Source organism: Nelumbo lutea, chromosome 5 (assembly GCF_056320005.1).
Source record: "Nelumbo lutea isolate HS-2025 chromosome 5, American lotus-T2T, whole genome shotgun sequence".
Classification (NCBI taxonomy): domain Eukaryota; kingdom Viridiplantae; phylum Streptophyta; class Magnoliopsida; order Proteales; family Nelumbonaceae; genus Nelumbo; species Nelumbo lutea.
The window spans coordinates 19,496,175-19,508,452 of record NC_142688.1 but is presented as its reverse complement, the minus strand read 5'-3'; the positions used below and the strand labels follow the sequence as shown (position 1 = coordinate 19,508,452).

General features: G+C 38.9%; 1 protein-coding gene across 3 annotated transcripts in view; it reads left to right on the top strand.

Moving 5' to 3' along the window:
- LOC148850783 (RNA-binding (RRM/RBD/RNP motifs) family protein) overlaps positions 1 to 12,278 on the top strand; it is a 42,837-nt gene that overhangs the window by 22,687 nt on the left and 7,872 nt on the right. Inside the window, exons 1-7 of one of the 3 annotated variants that reach the window (XM_088944880.1) lie at positions 4,155 to 4,500; positions 5,494 to 5,627; positions 6,625 to 6,764; positions 8,530 to 8,580; positions 8,668 to 8,750; positions 8,859 to 8,913; positions 9,067 to 9,181. In XM_088944880.1, the coding sequence (XP_088801006.1) occupies positions 5,537 to 5,627; positions 6,625 to 6,764; positions 8,530 to 8,580; positions 8,668 to 8,750; positions 8,859 to 8,913; positions 9,067 to 9,181 (535 nt within the window). In that variant the 5' untranslated portion in view covers positions 4,155 to 4,500; positions 5,494 to 5,536. Of the gene's footprint in view, positions 1 to 4,154; positions 4,501 to 5,493; positions 5,628 to 6,624; positions 6,765 to 8,529; positions 8,581 to 8,667; positions 8,751 to 8,858; positions 8,914 to 9,066; positions 9,182 to 12,278 lie in introns of those variants that run through there. The other 2 variants (XM_088944881.1, XM_088944879.1) reach the window with 2 other exon arrangements.

Genomic DNA, 12,278 nt, shown 5'->3' with positions numbered 1-12,278 from the left:
TCGATTGCCAGAGTTAACATCGTACTTGATCCAAGGGGAGAAAGCTGGAAGCAAATCATGGATGGATTTCCATGGAGAAGCAGCTGTAGCCCTTGCCACAATTCTAGAATCCCAACTGTTGTCTTCTAGCCCATGTATGCTAGCCACGATCTTTGTCCACAATTTTTCCTTTTCCATTGTGAATCTCCACAACCATTTTCCCAACAGCACCATATTCCTTTTCTTGATGTTTCTAATCCCAAGACCTAGTTTTTTACATCTAATTACCACCTCCCATTTCACCCTATGATCTCTCTTCTCCTCTCCCGACTTCCACGGAAAATTCCTCATTAATTTTTCCAATAAGTTGGAGACCTTGGTGGGGATCTTAAACACTAACAAATAATACACAAGTGAGTTAGCTAGGGTGGACCTAATCAGAGTGACTCTCCCTCCTAAGGAAAGATAATTTCTTTTCCAGGACGCAGGCCTCTTCTCAAATCTCTCCACTACCGGAGTCCAAAAGCTTTCATTCTTAGAGTTATCTCCTAAAGGGAGGCCCAAGTACGTCAAAGGCCATTCTGAGATTGCATAACCTAACACACCTGCATAATTCCTTAACTCCCTCTCATCCACATTCACCCCCACCACACAACTCTTATCAAAGTTCACCTTGAGGTTAGACATCTGCTCAAAAAGTTGTATTGCTAATTTTAAATTCCGGATCCAGCTTATATTCCCACCCTCACAAAACAAAATTGTGTCATCTGCAAATTGGAGATGTGTTAGTGGTACCTCCTCCCTGTCAACTCTTCACCCTTTTATCGGATTCCTTGAGTTTGCTCTATGGATCAATCTCCCAAGTACATCAGCCATCAGGGTAAAAAGAAAGGGGGAGAGTGTGTCTCCTTGTCTTATACCTCTCAAATCAGGAAAAAAGTCAACTACCGTTCCATTCACCAATATAGAATAGTGACAAGTCCTAATACAACCCCAAATCCATTTACACCACCTATCTCCAAAGCCGTAGCTTCTCAACACCTCCACTAAAAAAGACCAATCTACTAAGTCATAAGCCTTCTCCAAGTCCAATTTGCATACCACTCCCTTCTTCTTAGATTTCCTGAAGCTCTCTAGACTCTCATTTGCAATGAGGATTTGATCAATGATTTGTCTTCCCTATACAAAGGTCCTTGGTTGGGTTCAATAATAGAGGGGAGGACCTTCTTTATCCCGAGGGACAACACTTTTACAATTATTTTATACAAGCTATTCACCAAACTAATAGGTCTGAAATCCTTATGTTGTGATGCCTCTTTTTTCTTTGGGACCAATGCAATGAAAGTTGTTCAAGCCCGGATTAATTCTTCCCCTATTGTGAAACTCCTTGAAGATTGACCTAAGATCCTTCTCCACTATATCCCAACAATCCTGATAGAAAGCCATTGTGAAGCCATCTGGGCCTGGAGCTTTTGTCCTATCCATTGGGAATACTGCTACCTTTATCTCTTCCGGATCAAACCTCTTTTCCAACCATTCTCCTTCTACTTCCAATTTTGATATGTGATTCTTTTTTCTCCTCCCATTTGCCCTTGAATGGAAAAATCCAGTGTTTCTATCTCCCTCCTTTAGCCACTTACACCTAGATTTTTGCCTCCAACTTATTTCCTCCTTAATTAGAATATCCTCCATCTGCCTTCTCAACTCCCATGTAATTTTCCTGTCTTCCTCTCCAAAGGATCCCCTCTCTTCCTTCATATCCAAATCCTCGATATGCTCTAGTAGGACTTGTTTCCTTTCCTCTAATCTCCCAAACTCCAACCTATTCCACTCCTTTAATTGTGATTTTAGAAATTGAAGTTTCTTGTGGGACCTCATTCCCTCCCACTCTACTACCGGATTATATTGCTCCCACCACTCTCTGATCTTCTCACTGAATCCCGAATAGGTTAACCACATATTTTCAAATTTGAATGGAGTGGGTCCATCACCTCTCAATTCCTCCTTACACATCTATAGGCCAATGGTCCGAAGTAATTCTTGGGAGTGCCCTAGATACTAGGTTACCCCAATGTTCCTCCTAGTTTGTTGAGAACAAGAATCTGTCCAACTTGAAGCATACTTGCCTCGACTAAAGGTTGGACCAAGTGAAGTTATTATTTAGGAGTGGAATTTCTTTTAAGCTCAAAAGTATCCACAAAATGGTTTAACTTTCTCATACTAGTTGTCACTCTCTGTCTGGGGTTGTTGGTTTCCTCTATAAACCGTATCACATTAAAATCCCCTCCCACACACCACAGTCCCTCCTAGAGGCCCCTAACATCACTCAATTCCTCCCACAATTTATTCCTTTGCATGTAGTCATTGGGGCTATAAACGTTTTGTTAGTACCCATTCGTACCCGTCTTCCACCTGTCTGAACTTCAGGGAAACAGAGTAATCACCTATTAGCTCCTCCAAGCCGATTAGTATATATTCTTTCCATAGTGTTACAATCCCGTTTGAGGATCCCCAAGATGCAGCGGCCACCCACTCGATTCCTCTATCTCTCCACACACTCCTTGCCCATCTACAATCAAAATCCATTCTTTTAGACTCCTGGATCATTACCACATCCGGGTTAAACTTCTTAATCACCACTTTAATTGTTACTCTCTTCCTAACACTGCCCAAGCCCCTCACATTCCAACTTAGAATTCTCATTTTAACTTCTCAAACTCAACCCCAATTCCTCCACCCTCTACTTAACCCCTTTCCTTCTATCCCCTCTCACCTCAAACTTCTTGTCCCCCTCAATATCTCTTTTCAACCTCTCTACTTCACTCAGCTTTCTTTTCTTTTCCTTACCATCATCTTTTTTAAGCAGATAAACTTTTAGATCATTTGGATTCTTCAATTTACACCCAAACTTTTGCACAAATTCTGCAACTGATTCTTCCTTGCTAGTTTCCTCCTTATCTTAAGTTCCTCTCTTCTCACTCCTTTCCTTATATCCTCCATCATTTGTCCTTTTTATCCCTTCTGTAAACCCCCTCTGCATTTCTTTCCTTTCCACTTCTCCCATTAGACCCTCAATAATTTCCCAGATCTTTGTCTCCCTACAAGTTTTCTCCACCACTTCCTCCCCTTCTTTATCCCCTTGTACCCTCACTGTGACTTTCTGACCATGGGCCTCAGACACTTGGTTGAGAAAGGAATCTGGCACAAGGGACACAGAGCACTCATCAGTAGTAAAAACTGAATTGACAGAGTTAACAGAAATACCTGAAATCAACTGAGGGTGGAGGGGTATTCAAACGAGGAAGATTGGTTGTCACTCCCTGTTCAGAGAAATTGGAGTTCTCTATCTCCTCGGGTTGGAGGAAATTAATCCCCGTCACTTGGTCTGCACAATGACCTCTTCCTGTACCCAATTGTTTACCTCCCTGTGATGTACTCTTGTTCAATTCAGAGTAAACCCGGGCTGACTCCTCGGATTCTTGCAAGACACTAGAACTTGGGAGGGGCACGTCCAGTTTTGGGGTAAGGACTGCTCTGTTGCAGGTGTTTGTTTCGTTCACCCACTCCTCCCCTTTTTCCTTTTGTTCCCCCACTGCCTCCTCAAGAAACAGAAGTTCCAGATTTAACATTCCCCTGTTTTGATCTTCAATATTATCTTCATTTTCCGAGCTGCCCAAACTTTCAAACTCTTCTGAATTCTCATCACAATCATTCTCTGAGCTGCAGCTTATCCATCCTTTGTCTTCCTCTTCCCTCTCTTCTATGCTGTTCCTCGCATAACGCGGGTTTGGGCGATCGAGACCAAGGCTTTGCTGCTTGTCACCGGCCTGTCTACATACCCAATTCAGAGTCCGATTACCCCGTCACACGTCTGTTCTGGTGTTTCAGGTGTTCGGCCCTCCTTAGACGGTGATAGATGACCAGTTTCATCTATCATTGAGTTTTCACAAAACCGCCCCACGTGATAACTTAAGTTGTCACGTGGGCCTCTTAAGGTGCAACCGGGTTCCCTTCTTGGCTCACCTCCTTTTCTAGCCGGTTCAGTTTTTGTTACAGCCAGTTCAGAAAAGGATTTCTTAACGTAAACCGCTCGCCCTTTTCCCCTTCTGGCCACGTCAGCAAAGGAAGGGCCACCCCCGAAACTCAATTTATTTTCAAAGAAATTTGAATTGATAGCCTTAAAGGGAAGGCTTCGATACAAGTACCCTCCCTGTGACTGTTCCCCTTCCTCTTTCACTCCCGCATGTGCATCAGACTTCCCCTCCAATCTTTGAGAGCCATGTGTGCTCCAACCTGCGAGCTCCTCTCCGTCTCCTTCCTCTGTTCGTCTTCCCCACAGCGACGCCTCAGCTTCTGAGGCCGCCCAAACTCTGTACCAAGCACCATCTGAGTGCACTTCAAAGGAACGAGGCACATTTTCTGGTTTGATACCTGCAACTTTGAGTTCTACAGCACGCAAGCACCTCAAGTTCACCTCCAGCAGGACACCCCCCAAAGCTCTTGTGAGTCTCCTGAGAGTAGGTTCGTTCCAGAGATTAAAGGGTAGCCCTAGAAGCTTGATCAGAAGACTACCAGCTTTTGGCTCTACTTCGTTGTAAACTGGAACCCAGTTTTGAACCTGTTTCCTTCTACTTGGACGGTGCAAGAGTTCAATTTCTTATTAGTCTTCCTTCTACTCATTTGAATATGCTTTACATGCTATGTTTATGTATTTTAATTTTGGATAAAAGGTTTTGTAAATCATTTATTTTAAAATCTAAGTTTATATTTTTATTAATATTATGCTTAATAATTTTTTATTTTTCTTTGCCTTTTTTTCCATTTTTGGCATCTTTTTTGATTTTTTTAATTTTTGTGCCTTGCTTAAAAAGGCGCACGGCTCGCCTTGCGCCTTGTGCCTCAGGCGCAGATGGACCCCTGCGCCCTTTTTGCGCCTTGCAGTTTTAAAACACTGCATTGGTCTGAAACAACTTTGCTATATTTGATCCTGTAATCAATGCCATCAAGATTTAGTGGCACTGACATTTTTAATAGGACCACAAAAGTACCAGAAAGGAGTGCAATTGAGACCAGAGAAGACACATCCATCCCCTAAAAGGCCAAGGGGTTACCAATAGAACTGGGAGAGTTGGCCCAGTTAACCAGTTTATGTCATGGACCTCATATCTGGGCTCAAGCATATTCAAAATAATGAGTAAAATGCAATAAAACCCACATGTTGATCTGGAATCGAGTATGATTTGATTCTGTTTTCTAAGTGTTAGCTCTTGGCTCTAGTATATAGGAATTATTTTGTTCTAATTGTCTGATGGTGTTCAAAATCTCACTGCTTGCAATGAAACTCATTTAAGATTGACTTGATTTGATTGATTTTCTTACTTTAAACTTCATTTTTTTTAGGATTTGTTTTAGCGGATATTTCTTTAGTTTACTATCTTAATCCTTGATGTGTTGTTTGATGCTGTCTTTTGGAAGAACCATTGCATAACACATGTTCGTTTTATTTCTATGAAGGGTTGCTAGGACGGTCATATTTGGTGGACTTCTTAGTGTTGACATGGCTGAGGAAGTTCACCGTCGCGCCAGAGAGGTTGGCACTGTATGTTCTATAAGCTATCCTCTTCCAAAAGAAGAGCTTGAACTACATGGTTAGTATCTCTAAGTTCCTATGTTCATGTTTGTTTGGTAAACTAAACTAAATAGGTGGTGTAGAATATGCTGGTTTCTTGAGTTTGATATTTTGTTACAATTACTGGAGATGATGATCAATTAGATTTCACTTGCACACACTGATGCATGCCATGCAACAGGTTTAATATTGAAAAGCCAAGGGGTCTGCTGGGGTTGGGCAAGGGATGAAGTTTTTCATCAAGCACCTTTTGTTGGCTTCCAAGGTCTTTCCCATTTGCAATTTCTTAAATCACTGTTCAAAAAGTTTTTTTTTTTTCCCCAATTTGCAATATTTCATCCTGTCCTGTCAATGTTCTTTCCGAACATGATTACAAACCATGGATTAAGGGGGACAAAGGAGGCTTTGAAAATTTAATTGGATGTTAGCAGTATGTGCAAACCTGTCACCACTTTATGTGCCATCATGTTCCACACTTCGGTTTTTTTTTAGGGAGGGGGGGTGAGAAAAGAAATGGTTTTTTTGGAACTTATTTGTGATTCTGTGACTAATGAATAAATGGCATTAATGCAAATATGCAATAAATAAAGCATCATTGTTTTCTTAGTGGTATTAGTAGGTCTATTGGTCTCTATTTCATTTTTCTACCTTAGTTTATTGCTTCTTGTTAGATTATTTTCTTGATCTGTAGCTATTAGGCAAATTGTTTTGTTTTTTCTTGATTCCCCTTTCCTTCATTTCATATACTTTGATCCCTGTAAGCTCGCCTAGTTCATTTTCTCCCTCTGCATATTTTGACTGATACTGATGGGTTTAACGGGCATATTAGGGAAGATACTCCTTAAAGTCGATGGATTAAAGGGTTTTAGTTGATACTAGTACATATTTGTTTTTTAATTGAAGCATCTCTCCATGAACTTAAGCCATTGCACGCTTATCAGATAGTAGAGCTTTTCTGTTAGAGAGATGGATATGAGAGCCATTGACAAATGACTAACTTGTGACATTATGTTCAGGACTGGCTAAGGATGGATGCAAGATGAATGCATCATCTGTACTTTATGTTAGTGTCAAAGCAGCACGTGCTTCTGTTGCTATGTTGCATCAGCAGGAGATAAAGGGTGGATGTGTTTGGGCACGCCAGTTGGGTGGGGAGGTATAATACTACTATTTTTTTGGAATGACTTTCTATCTTATGGAATGTTTTTATTATAACTGCATATTTAATCTGAAAACCTCCGATAGAAAAAAAAACACTGTTTATTTGTACTAATTTCTTTTAATCTGATGATTTTTCTCAATTGGCACTGGACTGGTGAGCTATGGGTCTTGGAGTCTGATATTTTGTTTCTTTCAAAGATTTGAGACCCATTATTGCCTAGTACATTAGCTTTGGGTACTAGCTTATTGTGCTTTCATCTTTGAGTGTGCCCTGTGCATTTGGCTTTTTCCTATTTTGTTCAGTTATTTCGATATAATCAGCAGTGAATGTTCTGTGACTCTAGAAAGGGGGACCTGGTTTTGTCAAAGACTTGCGTGTAGTTTTCTTCTAGCCAACAATGTTGTAAATCTTACAATTTACAATACGTTTCATGATTTGAATTGTAAATCCCAAGGGTTTAGATTTGAATCTTATGCTTCAATCCTTTTCTGCAAAAATCTTATGATTTTTGTTTGAATCCTACAATTTGATTTCATAAACCTTACAATTCATATGATTCTTGTGCTTTTACTGTGGTTCAAGTAAACTTAATTAAGAATTAATTTTCTACTTTTGCATTTGTTTGTTCATATTTAGTTTTGTCAAGGGAGACTTGTTTTAAAGCCCCTATTAGAAAATGGATTATTTACACTATTATATTTTGCATCATATGTAAGTTAAATAGCCATTGCATGTGGGTTTATTTGATTTTCAAGCCAAGCTTGATTATATCATCTTAGACTTCTATTGTATAAGTAGTAATTTCTATTGTTTTAGATACATCTATCGATTCAACTTTCTTTATGATTTATGACTATGATTTTCAAAACATTGCTAGCCAATATGAAGTCAGGCAACAAGATGCTTGTTTATGTACAAAATCTGCACCATAGTTTCCATCTTATGGCTCTTGCCTATAAGATGTGGTTCTCCGTAACACATTATAGTTGTCCTAAGGTCTTAGGCTTATTATAATGAATTAATAATATGGTCAAGGGAAATCTGCAGAACTCAGGAACATTCAGAAGTAAAATGTTGCATGTTGGGGTGACATTTTGAACATGCACACTTTGCATTGCACGTTGCATCTCAGGCTCTACAAACCTCTTGCTTTTTAGTTGTGTTTCTTGCCTTTAAAACACTGGATTGGGCTGTAGGGCTTAAGGACTTAAGTTCTTTCAGAAAAGGGGTATGTAGTTTGGTTGCTGTTTTGAGTGTAGGTTGTACAACATAAAAATTGTTGGTTGTCATCTTTTTATACATGCTTGTGTTTCTGTACTCAATAATTTTCTTTTGTTACTTTAAATATTATATTCTTTCAGTTATGCTTGTATACCTGTAATTATCAGAAGTCCTCTTTTTGGGGTTTAATAATTACAATCATCTTCTATGTCTCATCATTTTGTTCACATGTTCAAGAAAGTAACTTATTCTCGACTTCTTCCATCTGTCCTTCATTTGAGCACAGCTTGCTTTGTACACCATGACTGCATTTCCTCTTCACATTTTGAACCATTTGCCATCTGACATGTGGTGATATATTCACATTTTGAATCATCTTTTATGTCCCCTTGTTATGCACGATCTGGAGTCAGATATATGAATTCCTGCATGATTGCTTGCAGGGTTTTAGCTCTTGTTGATTATATTATTCTATTTTATAGTGTTTATGTCTTTACGCTTGAGTACTCTAAATCATCTTTCTGCTTATGTTAATCAGGGTTCCAAGACTCGGAAATGGAGACTTATAGTTAGGAACCTTCCTTTTAAGGTTGTTAGTATGATGATATTTTTCTCTTTCACCTGTTTTTCATTGACGGGAGCTTGTTGAATAAATTTTCATAGACTGTTGGTGCAGGCAAAAGTCAACGAGATAAAAGATTTATTTGCATCAGCAGGTTTTGTGTGGGATGTCTTTGTTCCACTAAATTCTGAGACAGGGTATTTACCCATTTTGCAACATATGTTTCTTCTTCTTTCATTATCATAACTGATTTCTGGGAGAGAGATTGACTAATTTGTTTCTCTCACTTGTTTTTGGTCGTGCAGGCTATCTAAGGGATTTGCATTTGTCTCATTCACGTGTAAGCAGGATGCAGAAAATGTGAGATTTTCTATCCATTGTTTGTTGAGAGCTGTGAAATTTTATCCTTTTTCTTTATTTTTTTCCTTTTATAAGTTTTCTATGTACTATAGAAACTTTATCTTTCCTTTCCAAGTTATTTTATTTTATTTATAATTTTTTTTTTCTCTCCAGGCTATCAAGAAAGTAAATGGGAAAATGATCAGTAAAAGACCAATTGCTGTTGATTGGGCTGTTCCAAAGAAAATATATACAACTGGTGGTAATTTGGTTGAGACTCAGACGGATGGTAACTTATGACCCTTACTGCATTATCTTTCTGAGACTCAGATGGTGGCTAATGATTGCGCATATACTAATTTATTTTACTATATCCCATTTGCAATTAAGGTATTTCTGATGCATTTTAAGGTGGTTAAGGTATTCCTTTTTCATGTGTGAAAGAATTTTTACAAAAGCAAATTCTTAGGAGGTGTTTAAAGTGGAGAATTTGGTGCCTGGTTCATCACTTGTTTGATTGTTTGGATTGGTGATTGGGAAGCATCCAATATTTGGGGTTCCCTTCTGGGGTGACCTACAGGTTGTTTTCAATTTTGGGACTCATCTGGAGAGTTTGGCCTCATGAGGAAAGGCTATTTTTCTAAACGGTGAAACCCTGCCCTCATTTTATGGGGTATTTGCAAAGCCATGGTATTACCATATTAGTGTGAATTAAGTGTAATGATAAGCCCTGCTTATGACAAAAGGAAGGCCTGGGGTGCCCAATGTCAACTGACCTATCAGATCCCTTTTCAGAATTTACAGAAAGAATGATTTTGTGAGGAGTTTAGAGGTGCTTCTCTCAATTATTTACTAAGGGGTTGGCAAGTTGTTGCTGAATTCCAAATCTGCAGACAGTGAAGGATGGTAGAATGGATTCCTCCTGCAATAGGGATGGTTAAACTTAACTTTGGTGGATGCTACCTGGGGAATCCCGGGGTTTTTGCTGTGGGGGAAGTTGTTAGGGATCACTGTGGCAATCTTCTCAATCATTCAGGGCTTCAGGCCTGGTTGGTCAGGGTGACTCTTTGAGGGATGATTTATTGGCTCTAATGCAAGGGTTGAACTTGTTGGTGATGCAGAGGATGAAGAATGTGGAAGTGGAAGGTGATTGCCAAACTATCATCCCATGGATGGAGGCACAAGATCAGATGCCTTGGAATTTAGGCCATGGATGAGACTGGCTCACTCCCTAGCTGTTTCTTTGAACTCCTCGTTCAATTGGGTGCTTAGGAGTGCTAACATGTTGGCAGATTCTTTGACTAGAGCTGGGGTTGGGAGAGAAGTTAAAGAAAGTGGGTTTCCAGGGCCGGGCTGTAATATTTAAAAGTAGCTTGCTGTTTTTTCTGCTTCTTTTTTCTTCTTTCTTCTTATGCTGTGCTGAATCTCCTTAGGTGGAGTTGTATATTGTGGTTACTGCCTGCCCTTTTGTGTAGTTGGTGGCTTCTTTGCGTGAAATATATTCTGTTATTCATAAAAAAAGATTACCTAAAGAACACATTTCATTTCCTATGCAATTTTTGAACAAAGTTCATATTTCAAAACACCTTTTTTTTGCTAGGGTACCTGCTACCGAATTGGCTGATTTTTTTAGTCCAGAGAATTGAGGTAGGATCAAAATCCTGCCTCTCTTAGAATTGGCATCTCATGAGTCATGATACCTAGATACCTGCACAAGGGTACCATACTACCATTTATGTCAGATGCTTCATTTTTTTGTGTGAATTCATTCTCTGATATTTGTCCAGCTGTGTCCTTGCCATAGTTGTCAACTTGTCATCCTTATTAAAACCTCATAAAACTCACAAAATATCTAGTGCACTTTGGAACTCTTTTTGCGTTGTTGACCAGTTTTATGTTTAAGATTGAGAATTTGCAGTAGGTTTCCTCCCAAACCGATTGGGTGATATTTTTTAAATTCTCTGTGTTTGGTTGTTATCCTGTTTACTTACCTAATAAGTTTGGGGTTTCCAGAATTGGGTTTGCATCTTATTCAGCTCAATAATAAAGCTGCACTTGGAAGAATGGTTTGATCTTCTGGGGCCAAGTGACCAAAGTGCAGAGTGAGAGTGTGAGCAGGAAAGCTTCTACCATAAAGAATTCTCAAGAGTGAATATGCAAGAGATTCATAAACAAATAGTAGGTGAGAGCATTTGCGTGTAAGAAATATCTTGGTGTCTATTAAACTTGACATATAGAAACTGTGAACAATGTGGCAATAATGGAAATGCCATACAATTTAGGTATGGCTTTAGTGATTTTAAAATTTAAATGTAATTAAAATGATCAAGATTGTCCTTATTATGGAGAATAGAGCAGAGGTAATTGTAATGAGAGGGGATACCTTTGATTGTTTATTGAAGTGGGCTCAAATGCAAAATGGTTTCTGTTGGAGCTTGTGTGTAGCTATTATACACTGATACCTGTACAGAGGTGTCATGTAATGTTTGATAATTCAACTTTTGGTGTAAATTTCACATCTGATACTGTATCAACTGTTTCTGAGTATCGTTGCATGGATCCCACTTTTAAGACCAAAATCTTAGCTACAAATTGTTTGTGTTCCCAAATCACATTTTGTAGTTTATAGAGCAAGTTTAATGCTGATTTGATTTAAATTTTCCAATCTGATAAGTGGGCATGTCTGCATCACCCTATAAATAGTTAATAGGAGTGTTACCTCTGGGGGAAGAACAAGATAGCCTTTTAAAGAGAGGGATTGTGGCAAATTTTGCAAGCACTAATGGGTTGATATATTGTGGAGAGTAATTTTTTGTATGAATCAAGTGGCATGGGACAATACAAAATAAAAGTGGTGTGGTTTTCCTTTTTAATCTTGTTCCGAAGACCATGTTCTAGAGGGATGTTTAGCATGAATGGTCTACTCTCAAGATCTCCTTTCTTGAGATCTTCTGGGTAGGAGTTCCTTGGTAATGGTTATATTTGAACAGTACCAGAGTACTTTATTTATTTATTTTTTTTATTTTAGGACTCTGAAGGAACATGAATGGTATTTCCACATCTTGGCTAGACTTAATGAAGTGGTAGTTCATCATTGGTACGATTAGGATAGAAAAACGCACAGGGGCATCACTTTATTTTGTGATGGTTTACGTTGACAATATAGCCCACTTTGTTATTGAAAAAGGCAAGTCCTTTTGGATCATTCATTTGTAGGGTTATGTAGTCAAACACTATAGTCTCCTTTGTGATTAAAAAAAAAAGCAAGTGTAGTTTGCAGTGTTTTTGTTCCCTTATTTTCCATCTTATGGTAGCTATCTGAATGACTTGCTGACTTGATACATGGTTGGGATGAGATGGCCTCTAGGGAATTTTGTTGCACAAGC